General features: G+C 47.7%; 1 protein-coding gene across 5 annotated transcripts in view; it reads left to right on the forward strand.

The window, feature by feature from the left end:
- Positions 1-17,083, forward strand: part of gripap1 (GRIP1 associated protein 1) — a 47,460-nt gene that overhangs the window by 7,540 nt on the left and 22,837 nt on the right. For 4 of the 5 annotated variants that reach the window (XM_042004458.1, XM_042004453.1, XM_042004457.1 and 1 more), the window contains exons 2-11: positions 7,706-7,772; positions 9,386-9,447; positions 9,548-9,574; positions 9,800-9,907; positions 9,981-10,146; positions 10,951-11,114; positions 11,216-11,246; positions 13,163-13,329; positions 16,605-16,652; positions 16,726-16,757. In XM_042004458.1, the coding sequence (XP_041860392.1) occupies positions 9,830-9,907; positions 9,981-10,146; positions 10,951-11,114; positions 11,216-11,246; positions 13,163-13,329; positions 16,605-16,652; positions 16,726-16,757 (686 nt within the window). In that variant the 5' untranslated portion in view covers positions 7,706-7,772; positions 9,386-9,447; positions 9,548-9,574; positions 9,800-9,829. The remainder of the gene's footprint in view (positions 1-7,705; positions 7,773-9,385; positions 9,448-9,547; positions 9,575-9,799; positions 9,908-9,980; positions 10,147-10,950; positions 11,115-11,215; positions 11,247-13,162; positions 13,330-16,604; positions 16,653-16,725; positions 16,758-17,083) is intronic. The other variant, XM_042004455.1, reaches the window with a different exon arrangement.

The following is a 17,083-nucleotide window of genomic DNA, read 5'->3' on the forward strand; positions in this document are numbered from 1 at the left end:
GGGCCTGACGGGGCGTCAGTCTCTTGGCAGTGCGCAGGTATTCGAGATTTTTATGGTCAGTCCAGACGAGAAATGGTTCTGCAGCGCCCTCCAGCCAGTGACGCCACTCCTGCAAAGCCAACTTGACTGCCAACAGTTCCCGATTACCGATGTCGTAGTTCCGTTCAGCCGGCATCAGGGTCCTAGAAAAATAAGCACAGGGGTGAACCTTAGAGTCGTCCACGCTCCGTTGGGATAGAACAGCGCCGACGCCAGAATCGGAGGCGTCAACCTCCACTATAAACTGCCTGGCCGGATCAGGAGTGCGCAGAATTGGAGCTGTGGTGAACTGCAGCTTTAGCTGGAGGAAAGCAGACTCAGCATCATCGGTCCAGGTGTATGGTTTCTTTGCTGATGTTAACTGGTGAAGAGGAGAGGTTATGGCACTGTAGTTCTTAATAAACTTGCGATAAAAGTTGGCGAACCCCAGAAACCTCTGGAGTTGCTTACGGTTTACTGGTGTGGGCCACTCACGAACAGCAGAGACCTTCGCAGGATCCATCTCCACGCCGTCAGCTGAGATGATGCTCCCCAGGAATGAGACGGAAGGGCGGTGAAATTCACACTTCTCAGCTTTAACATACAGGTGGTGCTGCAGGAGACGTTGCAGGACAGTACGGACATGAAATGTGTGCTCTTCGGGGTTCTGGGAAAAGATGAGGATGTCATCTAGATAAACAAAAACAAACTTGTTCAACATGTCTCGTAAAACATCGTTAACCAGTGCCTGGAAAACGGCGGGGGCATTGGTTAAACCAAACGGCATCACTAAGTATTCATAGTGTCCATTAGGAGTGTTGAAGGCCGTTTTCCATTCATCTCCCTCTCGGATGCGAACCAGGTGATATGCGTTGCGGAGATCCAGTTTGGTGAATACGGTGGCCTGTTGTAAGAGATCCAGGGCGGTTGACATGAGGGGTAGTGGATAACGGTTCTTGATGGTTATGTCATTGAGGCCCCTGTAATCCACACATGGCCGAAGTGAGCCGTCCTTCTTATCAACGAAGAAAAATCCTGCCCCAGCTGGAGAAGAGGATGGACGGATGAGTTTAGCGGCGAGTGACTCAGTGATATACTGTTCCATGGCCTTTTTCTCTGGTGCAGACAGGGAAAACAAACGGCCTCGGGGAGGTGTGGTGCCCGGCAGGAGGTCTATGGCACAGTCATAGGGACGGTGTGGTGGTAGGGAGGCTGCTCTGCTCTTATTGAAAACCTCCTTGAGGTCATGATACTGGTCTGGTACCTGCGATAAACAGGGGTAACTAGCCTCCGTGGATGCAGCTAGCGTGTTGGCTGGTGGGGAAAGAGAACGGAGACAAGTGGTCAGACAGTTAGTGCCCCAGTTAATTATCCTGCCCTCCCGCCAATCTATCTGGGGGTTGTGTAATTGCAACCAGGTAATGCCAAAGATGACCGGGACCTGTGGTGAGTCGATGACGAGAAACTGGATGATCTCATGATGGCAATTGTCCATATGCACCGGGACGGGTTCAGTTATTGACGTAACATTATGTAAAAGATGGTTATCGAGCGCTCGGACCTGCACGGGTTTTGACAGCGGGGAGCAGTGGAAGCCCAGCTGTTCAGCCAGTTCTTTATCTATGAATTCAGAATCAGAACCTGAGTCGATGAATACTGAGAGTTCATGTTCCTGACCCGCTGCAGTGACTTGGATGTGGAAGACTGGACGGGAGACGGATGAATCTACAAGAGTTCGGCTCAGCAGGGTCCTCCCAACCCCTGCTGAGCCCTTCCTTTTACTGGACAGGAGCGAACGATATGGCCAGCTTGGCCGCAGTACAGACAAAGTCTTTCAGAGATACGCCAGTCTCGCTCAGCTTGGGATCATTTTGACCGACCGATTTGCATAGGTTCAGAGTCTGGCGTAGATGCAGAGGCGGGGTTATCCGAGGGTGGAGGAGCGGGTCTATGAGGAGTGCGGTGGGCGTTCGGGATCTGCATCCTCCCTCTCTCTCTCCTTCTTTCCCGGAGACGCTGGTCAATGCGAACTGAGATGTCTATTAGAGCATTTAGATCCTTTGGTGGGTCTCTGGCGGCTAGCTCATCCTTAATTTGATCAGACAAACCACTGTAGAAAGCGTCAAACAAAGCGGAAGAGTTCCAGGTAGAATCAGCTGCTAAAGTCCGGAAATCGATGGCGTAATCCGTTACCGTTCTGTTACCCTGGCTAATGGAGAGAAGAGTTCGTGATGCTTCTCGATCGGGACGGATAGGATCAAACACCCGGCGTAATTCGTCTGAGAAGCTTTGAAAGGTTTCGATGACAGTTGACTTCCTCTCCCACTCAGCGGTTCCCCATAATTTGGCTCGACCTGACAGTAGGGACAAAACGAATGCCACCTTGGCTCTCTCCGAGGGAAAAGAAGAGGGTTGTAACTCAAAGTGTAGGGAACATTGTGTCAGAAAGGCCCGGCACTGACCTGGGTCTCCAGCATACCTTTCAGGGGGCGCCATACGAGGCTCGTAGCCCGGGTTTACGGTTGGAGGATTAACGGGTGTGCGGGTTTCTGTGGCGTCTGACGTAGTCAGAGTGGAGATCCCTCTTGCCAAAGTCTTAACCTGTGTGATAAGTTCATTTAAACCAGCTTCCTGCTGACAAATAGCGTTCTCTACTCTGATTCTCCAATCCCTGGGATCTGAGGAGTCCATTGTTTGGCCAGATCGTTCTGTCAGGGCTCGGATGTTTGGACTCAGAAATACTCAGGTTCCCAGGGATAGGTATAAGATCTTTATTGTACAGAGATGAATAATGAGATTGTGCAATCCGGTTTTTTCTCCGCTCAGGGGTCTGTGAACACACAATGTAGAAGTTAGGAGGCAGGCAGCTGAGGAGAACTCTGAGAGGGATTGAGAGTTCACGTACCAGCAGTGGGAATTCAACGGGCGCAGGGTGTGGAATCCAGGGGTTGGAGAAGGTCCGCCAGGGGGAAGACTGCGGAAGGAAAGCTGCTGAACAGAGGAGAGGTAATGGAGGGATACAGGTTGCTGCAGAAGCACCTGAATGAAAGGACCGCAGAGGCAGGGTGTGAATGGTCCGATTGGGGGCAGATATATCAGTCCGTGATCCGAAATCCAATCCTGTTAGACAAGCCAGGGGTCAGAAAGCCAAGTGATCCAATATAACAACCAAAGCAGAGTACCAGACAGGGAGCAGGCAGAATCAGAGTCCAGGTCCAAAGTCAGATCAGCGTCAGGCGGGCAGGCAGGCAGGATAATTCAGGCGGGATACGTGCAGGGAAGAACCAAGACGATCTGGCACTGGAGGAATGTTGCAGAGCTGTATAAATAGGGCTTGGGACAGGTGAAGCGCATCAGCCCTAATCAAGAGCTGGTGGAGCTGAGGCGTTCAGGGCGGCTGGAAAAACTGAGCCACATACCACAGATCATGACATAACCAGGCTGTAACCAGCCTATAACCAGACTATAACCAGGCTGTAACCAGCCTATAACCAGACTATAACCAGGCTGTAACCAGCCTATAACCAGACTATAACCAGACTGTAACCAGACTATAACCAGCCTTTAACCAGGCTGTAACCAGACTATAACCAGGCTGTAACCAGACTATAACCAGACTATAACCAGGCTGTAACCAGACTATAACCAGATTATAACCAGGCTGTAACCAGCCTATAACCAGACTATAACCAGGCTGTAACCAGCCTATAACCAGATTATAACCAGACTATAACCAGACTGTAACCAGACTATAACCAGCCTTTAACCAGGCTGTAACCAGACTATAACCAGGCTGTAACCAGACTATAACCAGACTATAACCAGACTATAACCAGGCTGTAACCAGACTATAACCAGACTATAAACAGACTGTAACCAGACTATAACCAGACTATAACCAGGCTGTAACCAGACTATAACCAGACTATAACCAGGCTGTAACCAGACTATAACCAGACTATAACCAGACTGTAACCAGACTATAACCAGCCTTTAACCAGGCTGTAACCAGACTATAACCAGGCTGTAACCAGACTATAACCAGACTATAACCAGGCTGTAACCAGACTATAACCAGCCTATAACCAGACTATAACCAGACTGTAACCAGACTATAACCAGCCTTTAACCAGGCTGTAACCAGACTATAACCAGACTATAACCGGACTATAACCAGACTATAACCAGGCTGTAACCAGACTATAACCAGACTATAACCAGACTATAACCAGGCTATAACCAGCCTTTAACCAGGCTGTAACCAGACTATAACCAGACTATAACCAGACTATAACCAGGCTATAACCAGGCTGTAACCAGACTATAACCAGACTATAACCAGGCTATAACCAGACTATAACCAGACTATAACCAGACTGTGACCAGGCTGTAACCAGACTATAACCAGACTATAACCAGGCTATAACCAGACTATAACCAGACTATGACCAGACTATGACCAGGCTGTAACCAGACTATAACCAGGCTGTAACCAGGCTGTAACCAGACTGTAACCAGACTATAACCAGACTATGACCAGGCTGTAACCAGACTATAACCAGGCTGTAACCAGACTATAACCAGACTATAACCAGGCTATAACCAGGCTATAACCAGGCTGTAACCAGACTATAACCAGACTATAACCAGACTGTGACCAGGCTGTAACCAGACTATAACCAGACTATAACCAGGCTATAACCAGACTATAACCAGACTATGACCAGACTATGACCAGGCTGTAACCAGACTATAACCAGGCTTTAACCAGGCTGTAACCGGGCTGTAACCAGGCTGTAACCAGACTATAACCAGGCTGTAACCAGACTATAACCAGGCTGTAACCAGGCTGTAACCAGACTATAACCAGGCTATAACTAGGCTGTAACCAGGCTGTAACTAGACCTCCAACATGACTTTAGTGAATTAGAAGCTCTGATGGCACAATGATCCCTATCTCCCCACAGCAAAGACTCTTTTAAAAAGAATCCTGGGTCCAGGCGGTGATCCGCATCTCCCTCAACATCTAATCACTTGTTCTTTTTTCATTTCTGATTTCCTGAAATATTAATCATAAACTGTGCATAACAAGTTATGTGGCTGACAGACTGACGGATGCTGGTCACATGACCTCCTTGGTGGAAGTAGTGAAGGTGGAACTTCGTGCAGAACTTCCAGCATCCTGTCGGCTCATGTTCGTCCTGCATTTCCTCACGGATGAGCACACAGCTGTGACAGGAAAGCGTGGTTCAGCCATACTAATCTGGGATTCAAATCCTGAGTTTCATGTTTATTTCTGAATGGTTCTTTATTGATTTGAAGCTAGACTGAAAGTGGGGACATGTGAAAGAATTAGTAGATGAAACTGTTGATTATTTTCTGGTCAGATTCTGAGTTTGCTGTTTAAAGAGTTTGACTGACCTGCGAGCGAACAGCCTCAGCTGGGTGAAGCACGGCAGTGGCAGTGTCATGATACGAGCAGCACTTTCTCTCCAGCGTTGGCTTCTTCCCTCTGGGGTCACCTGACCCGTGTCAGATGTTTGTGATGACTGAAGAGTCTTGAAAGATCCTGGAAGAGTTGTGAAAGTGTGGGTGACGGTTTCTGGCTGCTTCCTGCTGTTGTTTCCCAACGAGAAGCGTCGGTGTTGAAACGCTGAATGTGACCCGATTCCATGTTGGGAAACCGGCATCCTGTAAACCTGCTTCATCAGACCCTTAGTTTGTCTCCATTTTTCTTTGTCTTCAGTTATTTTACATAAAATATTTACACACCGTCCTCTTCATCGGGGCCACCTTCTAGTACCGGGTCATCCTCTTCATCGGGACCACCTTCTAGTACCGGGTCATCCTCTTCATCGGGACCACCTTCTAATACCGGGTCATCCTCTTCGTCAGGACCACCTTCTAGTACTGGATCTTCCTCTTCATCAGGACCACCTTGTAGTACCGGGTCGTCCTCTTCATCAGGTCCACCTTCTAGTACCGGGTCGTCCTCTTCATCAGGTCCACCTTCTAGTACCGGGTCGTCCTCTTCATCAGGTCCACCTTCTAGTACCGGGTCAGACCCCCTCTTTAATCCTGGTGTGATAGATGAAGCAGGTGGTGGAAACCTTCCTCAGAGGTTTTCTCCATATTGACATGACAGCATCACACAGTTGCTGCAGGTTTGTCGGCTGCATCCATGATGAGAATCTCCCGTTCCACCACATCCCAAAGCTGCTCTACTGGACTGAGATCTGGTGGCTGTGGAGGCCGTTGTAGTCCAGTGAACTCATCGTCATGTTCTAGAAAGCAGGTGGAGATGATCTGAGCTTTGTGACATGGTGCATTATCCTGCTGGAAGTAGCATCAGAAGATGCTCCACTGTGGTCATAAAGGGATGGACATGGTCATCCATCTCCTCCACCAGGAGCGGTGGTGTGTATCTCTGTGGGGTAAATGTGATGGATATTTAACCCTTTAGCTGATTTACAGAAGTTTTCCAGCATTTCTATCCCGTCCAGGAGGTTTACAATCCAGCCACTAAATGTAGTTTTATTCAGAGACTCTATCTGGTAAATCCACAATGATCCATGATAACAGCATTATTTATCACATTTCACCATAAAAACATCACCATCACTACTATGTTGCTAAGAGACCTCTATTTAGACCTGGACATGATGATGAAGCCACTTCCTGTCAGACTTTCCACCAATCAGAGAGCTTAGATTGACGGTAACGTCCAATCAGGAGCAGCCAAAGATCAACCAGTGAGCAGAAAGTTCTATGTGTGTGTGAAAAGAAGAAAAATAATGCTCCTCTATGGCTGGAATAAAGCCAAGAAGACGTTTCTGATGCACGGTGGCGCCACAAAGCAGCTGAGCTGGAGTTGGTTTAGTGAGGATAGCAGGTAAATAGTAGCAGGAATAACTGGAAATGAGGAAAAAGTGGAAACATGGAAATAGTTTCTGTTGTGTGTTTGTTTCAATAACAATATTTTTTCTCCTGAAAGCCAAGACTTGAGAGAACGATGAGATGAGAAAAGGTTTGGTCACTGTTGATCTGTGTGTTATTTCTACAAAGTTCTGTTAGTAATAAATTCTGCTTTCTTCTTCTGGTCGACCTTTATGCTGCTACATCTATTCATACATTCATTTTACATCATTTTACCTCCCAATCTGACAGCTGGGGTAAAGGTCAGCAGTTTCTGAAATACTCAGACCAGCAACCATGCCACGTTCAGAGTAACTTAAATCCTCTTTCTTCCTCCTCCTGATGCTCAGTTTGAACTTCAGCAGGTTCGTCTTCACCCCGTCTGCGTGCTGCCGTGTGATTGGCTGGTTGGATATTTGTGTTAACAGGAAGTTGAACAGGTGGAGCTGATGAAGAGGATGGTAGCAGGATGTTGTTGATGATATTTGGTATAATTTTTGGGTTTGCTGTGGTGGACTGGCGACCTGTCCAGGTGACCCTGCCTCTCACCTGGTTCTTGCTGGGATGGACTCCATCTTTCCCTCAACCCGAGTTGGACTAAGCTGTGTAGAAAATGGATGGATGGATATTTAGATTTTAAATGCTTAGAATGTCCTCCAGCTGTTTCCACCTTTCTGTGTGGTTACCATGGTTACCGGAGTTGTCCATCATGGGTGTAAAAAGAGGCGGTAAAAGGATTTATTATTGAAAATGTGGTAAATGTTGTGTCCAGGCCCAGCTGCTGGAGCTGCGGACTCAGAACTACCAGCTGTCCGATGATCTCAGGAAGAACTCTGCAGGTAAATATTTTTGCTCATTCACCACCTCCTGCTGTTTGTGTGTTTGTTTGTTTGTTTGCTTTCCGGTTGGACTTGGTCCCACCATCTCACGGATGAAAAGAGATTTCCCAGAAGAAGACAGATGCAGAGAATTGTTTCCATGTACAGTACAGTTCCAGGTACAGTACACGTACATTCTTACTGGAAGAGAAGAAGACGCTCTGACTCGTTTAAACCAATCCCAGCGGTCGTGGGCGGAGCTACGCTCGCCTGCAGAATTCTGGTTGGATGAAACGTTTGTTGTGATTAACATGGTAACAGTACCTGAAGCAGTGGTGTAGAAGGTTCGTTCGTTTCCTCCTCCTCAGTACAAGAAAGAAAGAAGAGAGAAAAACCGCCGGCCAATCACTGAGAGCCGTTTACAAGCAGTAACAGGATAGGAGGAGAGGAGGAGCCCAGCGTAGCGTAGCACCGGGATACGGAGCCACGGAAGCAGAAACATTTCCACAGAAACACGGACAAATAAAAAAACTGGAAAAGTGTTGGACCCGCTCACCAGGAAATCGTAGGTGTCAAAACACCCACATTCCCACCTGAAGGAAACGTTGAAGTCCGGTCGGTTCAGCCAGGAACCTGAAGTCCTTAAATCCATTTAATTAATGACAGTCTCGACCAGACCGGAGGAGCCCAGACCAGGAGAATCCAGACCGGAGGAGTCCAGACCGGAGGAGCCCAGACAAGACCGGAGGAGCCCAGACCAGGAGAATCCAGACCGGAGGAGGCCAGACCGGAGGAGCCCAGACAAGACCGGAGGAGCCCAGACCAGGAGAATTCAGACCAGGAGAATCCAGACCGGAGGAGCCCAGACAAGACCGGAGGAGCCCAGACCAGGAGAATCCAGACCGGAGGAGTCCAGGCCGGAGGAGGCTCTTCAGGTCCCAGATGTTACAGCCTGGAGAAACTCGTCAAATTTAAAGAATGAATGGATTTAAAGCAGAAATACTGTGAGATTAAAATATGTTGTTTTAATGAAAGTCAATGGGACATTTTTGTCCCTGAAGGCTCCCAGAAGGAGAATCTGATACTACATAAAAATCTGAATGCAGTTTAATAAGTTTTGCTGCTGATCTTTGACATTTCCAAGACTCATCTCCCTGATATTTATTACATGGAAAAAATTCAGTTTTTATGTTTCTTTTTTTAATATGAATAATTAATCATTCAAGTAATTTAACATTTAAAACATTAAAGGCTCCAAATGATCAGATGTTTCGAAGTTTTAAAAAGGTTGAAAGTTTTTTAAGTAATAAAAAATATTAATGATTGATGAGTTTGTATCAGTTTTCATGTGCATGGACATTTATTATGTGAAAGTTACCAGAGGAAGTTGAATTTGAGGAGGTCACAGCAGTGGTTCTTCTCCTGTGTGAGGTGCAGCACTGCCCTCCAGTGTCCTGCAGGCAGTACTGCACCCCAATGTTAACCAGGAAGTAGCTGCTGCTGATGTTCTCTCTGTTTTGTTTCTGATAGTAAGATGTGACGCCGGTGGCATCCAGACCAGCATGCACTGGGTGCGTTCCAGCTCAGTTTAAACCTCCATCAGGTTAAACTCTTTTTTTTTCTGTGACCAACAGAGCTGAACGCCGTCCGTCAGAAGAACTCGGCTCTGGAGAGAGATTTCATCAAAGCTCAGAAGGTGACGATCAGAACTTCCTGTTTGGATTAATGAAGATGTCTCATCTTTTTCTCACAAACACACACCTGTCTTCATTACTTTCTCTGTTGCTTTCTTTTAGGCATTAAATAAAAGCAAAAAGGCTCAGGTGAGTTTTCCTGATCTGGTTGCCATGGCCACTGCAGGTAACACTTTATTCGTCACTGTCCTGAGTGTTTTTCTGAATCTTAAACCGGTTTTATTTTCCATTCCATCCATTTTATTTTCTTAATGAGCCTTCGGAGCTCCTCAGATCTCCGGGCAGACGTGCAGAGCGCTGTGCAGGCGGTCAGCTCCGATTTGACGTGTGCGCCGCCTGGTTGTTTGTGTGCAGGAGGTGGAGGCGCTGCTGAGCGAGAATGAGATGCTTCAGGGGAAGCTGCACAGTCAGGAGGAGGACTTCCGGCTGCAGAACAGCACGCTGATGACCGAACTGTCCAAAGTATGTCTGAGCGCAGAGTGCCAAGCTCCGCCTCCCAGTAGATAGACAGTTTACCTCATGGTTGTTTTTCCAGCTGTGCACGCAGATCGAGCAGCTGGAACAGGAAAACCAGGGCCTGAAGAAGGAAGGGGGAGGAGCTTCAGTGTCCAGCCCTGCAGCAAACTCCGCCTCCAGCCCCGTAGATAGAGAGCTTCTCCGACTCCAGGCAGAAAACTCCGCCCTGCAGAAGAAAATGAAAGGTGAGCGCTTTACCGCATCATCCCTGATGAACGCGAAGGCGGAGGGTCAGTATCAGCCAAGAGCCGATGATCAATACTCTGATTCATTGATCGTCATCAGTGTGAGCTCCTATATAACATGTTCAGCTTCGTCGGGTGTTAACACCATGCCCAGGAGGAAAGACATCTGCAGTGATCTCAGAGATCAGCAGACAGCTGCTTGTGGGCAGCGCTGGGAGATGCTTTAGTTATTGATACTCAGTTAAATCATTAGTCACACGGCACCAGTTAGAAAACTAACACCTGAACTTTGATATCAGTCTGCAGGGTCTGTAGGTCCGTCTGGGAAGGGTCAAAGGTCATAGGTCCACGGTCAGACCCCAGAGAGCCACCTCAGTCAAACATGGAATTCAGTAAAAGTTCTAACAGGAAACAAACAACAGAGGAAAATAAAATTAATTTCCTCTCTGGGAATATCTGGAACCTTCTACGTGGTCATGTGACCCAGGCTGGAATCATCTTTGTTTCGTCCTGGTGAACAAAAAGGTTATTTTAGACAAAATGAATCATTTAAATTCATTTAATTTTTTCCTACCGTCCATCTCTCCTGAATAAAAACGAAAAGCTGCTGAAGAATCCAGTTTTGTTTTTGGTTTGTTCCTTCTGGGCTTCTGTAGAAACAGATGTGTGTCTTTGTCTCAGTGTGGATCTTTGCCTGATCCTGGATCAGGTTTCTGTAAGACCAGATGAGTCCTGCAGGTGTGGCGGTCCAGGTGAGTCCAGAGTGATGTGAACTCATGTCTCTGTTCTCTGATTCTCCTGCAGCTCTCCAGGAGCGCTTCGACAAGGAGCTGCAGAGGCAGGCGGTTGCCCACGGCAACCAAAGCGCTACCACGGAAACCGATGGGTCAGCTGGTGCCAATGGAGTCTCTGATGTGACAGGAGGTAGGGGGGAGGAGCCAGAGGGAACCAATCAGAGAGAGGAACAGGTGAGTTTTTTTTAAAACTTTATTTAAGTTTGTAAGAAAGGTCAGAAAAGTGATGCTAAACCGGTCTGAACTGGTCTGACTGGGTTTTATTGGTCCTGCAGACGCTCCAGCGCTCAGAGAAACAGCTGCACGGTGAGTTCTCACACAGATTTCAGCCTCAGAGGAACGATGGAAAAACAGGAGCGCCTGCGAAGCTGAGCCCATGTCATCGGTCGCTGATGTCATCACTGTGATGTCATCCATGTGAGCGATGTCAGCCAGAGAGCAGAAGCTGCAGCTTTATCTCACTTTACTTCATTACCTCGTTAAAACAATCAGTAAACAACTTATTTATCCATCCTGATGCATCTTCAACTGCTTAATTCGGATTTATTTTGTTTCGTGTTTCGTTAAATAGAAAACAACTCGTCATATTAAAGATTATTAATGTTCCTTTAATGAGTTTGAACCCTTCAAAAACAGTAAAAACCTCATTTATTAGCAGTTTCTGCTCTTTGCGGGGCTCCTGTTGTTCCTTATTTCTCCTCAGAGGAGCGATTCCTGATGTATTGATCATATCAGCTGCACAGTGATCAGATTTTTACTGGATGGTGATGAGAAACAGGATGAATCCTCCGTCAGGTTCCAGCAGCTGCACTTCCGGCTCAGCTGTGGGTTAAACCAGAACCAGTTGGTCCATTTCCACTCCTGATTCTGGACTTTCTGCAGCCCGTTTCATGGAGAGCTGAACTTTGGTTCTGGTGGTATTCAGGATCTTTCAGTCAGTTCTTCATCAGACTGATACGATGGAGGAACTATTTTCCCCGGTGGATGAGTCCGTCTGTCTGAGTAAACATAAAAACTCTGAATATCACCAGAACCTGGCCGGTTCTCATCAGCGGAGCTTCATCCAGAGGTCCGGACCGGTTCTGAAGATCCAAACCTGCAGCACGAAGATGATCAGCAGCTGCCCTGTAAACCGTGTAAACCGGCGGTGGTGAGGCGTTTAAGCGGCTCGTTTTCTGGTGGTGGTTGTTGGTTGTGAAACCTCAGAAACACGAACATGTTTTCAGCTCGTTTTCTGTCTCGTATGGAGCGCCCAGCTCGAGGAGATGTTCTGGATCATCCTCGTGCTGCTGAACACTGATGGTTTGGAGGATATCTCAGAGGGAAACCAGTGTGGTCCTTTCTGGTTCTGGTTCCTCTCAAACGGGGCCAGCTGGGTCAGTCTGGTTCCTGTTTGGGAGCTGAGGCCTGGCTTTCCGAGCGTAGAGCAGCTAGCTGGCTCAGGCCAGACACACACTACAACCATCTCACAGGTCAGGGTTTCCATCCTGCGCTCACACTTCAGCGGCGCTTTCTGGCAAACCTGCTCACCTCAAACTTCGTTTAGATTTCTTTACTCGCCTTCGGTCGGATTCACGGTGAAATCCGGGAGCTGAAGGTTTTATTTCCGCCTGCTCGTCGGTAACGATGTTCAGAGTCAACCTGGTGCATTCAGTCATGTGACTTTTACCAACCAGGGTAACTGAGACGAGCATTTCCACAGTTTGATGTGAGTTCAGCTTAGAAAGTTGGTCTCTGTGATGGGATAGATCCTTCCTGAATGTCTGAATCAGTCCAGTTCCTTATACTGGAACCAGACCAGCATCTGCACAGCCAAGCTGATGAAAACAAGGAGAATCCTGGAGGTCTCGACTTCCTGCGTTTTCTTCTTCTGGAAGGACGACGTCTGCTGTTCGGCCCTATCATGGCGTCCAGTCTATGTCATGTTTCTCAGGAAGATTGTGATGACATCGTGGTGGACTCGTCGTCTCTGACTCGTGAAATCAGCCTCCAGTTAAAGAAGCCTGTCTGAGTGAGATCGCACCGTTATTGTTCTCTGGTAAAAGTCAGACGAACACGCCGTCAGTGAACGCATCACAACAAAGCCGGCTCGCTGCAGCTCTGCCAGGAAATCCCGGCGTCGCCGGTGTGGTTCCTCCAGATCGGCTGACGTCAGGCAGCGTGAGGCGTAGTGTGTGTCTGGCCTAACCACTGCCCCCTGCTGTGTGCGGCGCCCCCTTTAGGCCTGTCAGAGAAGAGCGTAGAGAAGATTGTAGCTAAGCAGGCAGCGCTAGGCTGGTCGGCTGCTCTCTGTCCAATAACTCCCTGCTTTGGACCAGAACTGGAGATGGCACTGAACACGGAGCAGGAGGAGAAGAGGCTGCTGAGGGAGCAGATCCAGAACCTGGAGGTACGAACACAAGCACCCAGATTTACTTCATCTCTTCTTCCTTTTATCCTGAAACCGTCCAGGAAGCCGTGAAGTCATTTTTTACATTAGTGGACATAAATCTGTTTTCTAGAAAGAGACGGAGGTTTCCATAGTAACCCTTCTTCAGGGCTTTCAGCCTGAAATGTGAATCTGGATGTAAAATCCACCGATGAGATGAAGCTGAAGAGATGGAAAGTTTAGCTTCTGTCAGGAGTTCGTTGGTTATTTCGTCGTTTTAGACGTTTAAGACGCGAGGAATAATTAGTTATTCCCAGATCATAATTTCCATCCTCAGCTGGTAATAAAAATGAGCTTTATTTTATTTCATTTTATTTTATTTTATTAATTCTGTTTTATTTTTATTTAACTTATTTTTAATTTTACTTAGTTTTATTATACTCGAGTTTTTACTTTTATACTATTTCATTTACTTTTTTCTTTTATTTTAGTTTTTCTATTTTATTCGGATTCATTTGGTTAATTTATTTTTTATTATTTAATTTATTCTTTTTCTTTTTGTGAAATACATCAATAAACATTAGAATGCACATCTGGTATTATGGGTCAGAGTCCTGGTCCAGAGTCCTGATCCAGTCCTCATGTCTTCATCTCTGTCTTTAAACTGGTCTGGATTAATAGTTCTCCATCTTTCTGAAGGTCTTTCAAAGTTTTTATTTGGACATTTTCCACCTTTTCCCTCATTTCCAGTCCAGTCCTGGTACCGGACCGGTTTTAAAAGAATGTAACTGTAGGAGTCATTCAGGCTGAATAAAGCTGGAGGGATGGGATGAGTTTCTAAAGTGAAGGACTGGGATTCTGTAGAAAAACCAGCAAAGATCAGACAGTCTGAAAATGGTTTCCATGGAAACGTGGCTGTACAGAAGCCGAAGGGAAACAGGAGAAAATGCTGAGGTAGGTCACATGACACAAGAACTGGACTGAAGATCAGCTGTTTTCGGTCGTCATGGAGATGTGTGATGAAGTGAGGATGGGATCAGGACGGGGAATCTAACATGACCCTGAAATATGCTCCAACGAAGACGAAACTAGAGACGTCCCCGTTACAGATTTTCTTCTACGATTATCATGATTTTCATGCGTAAATCAGTTTCTCAGCTCTATAACGTGTAAAATCACCTGAACACTCCTCATTAGTTTTCTTATTTCTGTCTTTTCTTGCCAAAAACGAACTAATATAAGAACAGAGTAAAGAAACTAAGACGTCTGATTCCAGCTAAATCTGCTCTTAGGATAAATAAATCCTACACATTAACTCTGGATTCAGCTCAGATTGAAAGGACCTCTACCTGGACCTGGAGGCTTCTTTCTGTAAACCACGTTATAAAAACGACTTTTCATCCTGAGGAGAGAGTTTAGAAACCAGGAAGACTTCCAGCTGCTGTTGGTTTGGGACAGAAATAAAACTACAGCAGTGAAAATAAACCAGACGTAAACCTGGAATTAGAAGCTGTTTCTTCTCATGTCGGGTCGATTAAAACTGTCCGTCACAAACGACCTGTTTACTTTCTTTTTCCCGTCCGTGTAACGTAACGGCCAGTGAACGCGTCACGTTGCTGTCGGACATGAAACAGCGAGTTAACATTTAACTTCACTGTTACGTTACATCAGAGTCGTTTATACAAACTGTTGTATTTGTCTTTAATGTAGCAGGAAAAGCTGCAGGTTCCTAATCCGCTAGTTTAATCAGCGTCTTCATCTTTTAGTTTGGAGGGAAAACTCTTCCTGTCGTAGCGTCCCTCTCAGGCTACCGTAGCGTCCCTCTCAGGCTACCGTAGCGTCCCTCTCAGGTCACCGTAGCGTCCCCCTCAGGCCACCGTAGCGTCCCTCTCAGGCCACCGTAGCGTCCCTCTCAGGCCTGCCACCGTAGCTTCCCTCTCAGGCAGGCCACCGTAGCGTCCCCCTCAGGCCACCGTAGCGTCCCCCTCAGGCCACCGTAGCGTCCCTCTCAGGCCACTGTAGCGTCCCTCTCAGGCCACCGTAGCGTCCCCCTCAGGCCACCGTAGCGTCCCTCTCAGGCCACCGTAGCGTCCCTCTCAGGCAGGCCACCGTAGCGTCCCTCTCAGGCCACCGTAGCGTCCCCCTCAGGCCACCGTAGCGTCCCTCTCAGGCCACCGTAGCGTCCCCCTCAGGCATGCCACCGTAGCGTCCCCTTCAGGCCACCGTAGCGTCCCTCTCAGGCATGCCACCGTAGCGTCCCTCTCAGGCCACCGTAGCGTCCCACTCAGGCCACCGTAGCTTCCCTCTCAGGCCACCGTAGCGTCCCTCTCAGGCCACCGTAGCGTCCCTCTCAGGCCACCGTAGCGTCCCCCTCAGGCTACCGTAGAGTCCCTCTCAGGCCACCGTAGCGTCCCCCTCAGGCCACCGTAGCGTCCCCCTCAGGCTACCGTAGCGTCCCTCTCAGGCCACCGTAGCGTCCCCCTCAGGCCACCGTAGCTTCCCTCTCAGGCCACCGTAGCGTCCCCCTCAGGCCACCGTAGCGTCCCCCTCAGGCCACCGTAGCGTCCCCCTCAGGCCACCGTAGCGTCCCTCTCAGGCCACCGTAGCGTCCCCCTCAGGCCACCGTAGCGTCCCTCTCAGACTGCTGCTGTGTCCGAATGTCCACACTGCTCCCTACATAGTGCCCTATAGAGGGGTCACACCATTTTGTCGGAGTGTCCGAACGTCCAGAGAGAAAAAAGTAGGGCACTCAAAATTACCCACAATGCATCTTGAAAAGTAGTGAGCATTGATGGTCACTTGACGGGTCAATATAGACCACAATGCATTGCGGGCAGAAGCTCAACATGGAGCAGGGAGGCGAAGAAATTGAACTGCACGAAATTACCTGTAAGCAAACAAACAAAGAATAAAATACAACATAAGGAATAAAAATATTCACACACAACTTTGGATTGGATTTGGAACGACATCTAGACGCGGGTTGTGGTTACCGTGGTGATGGCGGTAGTCCGAATCGCCAAGAGAATGAGTTGCTACGTAGTGAAGGAGGGGTTGCGGTCGGGTGGACGTTCGGACACAGCCTGCCTCTTCTGCAGCGTCACGCAGCACAAGCAGAAACACGTGGAAGAAACTTTGCGTTCCTTCCTTCCTTTGAGAGATCTCTATGATTGAATAATCGTGGTGTTTAATACTGTGATTACCTGTGAAATAAAATAATCGTAGATGAGTTTGTAGATGAAACCTGAACCGTCTGTAGAGACGTCCTGAAGCTGAACTTGTTTCTGGTCCTGCAGGCGTCCAAACAGGCTGAAATCACCAAACTCCAGGAAGAGATGACGAAGGTAAAGATGTGGGATCAGAACATTCACACAGAAGATGAACGCCTATAACATGAGCCGTCTGTTTGTGTTTCAGCTGTCTGACAAGTTAAAGAAGAAGCAGGACAGGTGAGCTCATCACCAGCCTGTTGTTCATCTTTCTTCTTCCACTCTTTATTTTATATTAAAACCTGAAATGAGCCATCCGACCTGAGCCCAGCGTAGCATCCTGCTACCAGAACAAGCTCCGTTACCACGACAACTGCCTCAGTTTTATTTGAGCTGAAGCTCAGATTTTATTAATGTGAATTTATTTAGTTATCCAGTTAAAACATGTTTCACTGTTTAAACCTGATGCTGCAGCTGTGGGCTCAGTTCTGCTGGAGTCCTGCAGGGGGCGCACAAGCTGCATGAACATGAAGCTCACTTAACAGCAGTGGTGCTGTTTACTGACT

Source organism: Melanotaenia boesemani, chromosome 13, assembly GCF_017639745.1.
Source record: "Melanotaenia boesemani isolate fMelBoe1 chromosome 13, fMelBoe1.pri, whole genome shotgun sequence".
NCBI classification, from domain to species: Eukaryota; Metazoa; Chordata; class Actinopteri; order Atheriniformes; family Melanotaeniidae; genus Melanotaenia; species Melanotaenia boesemani.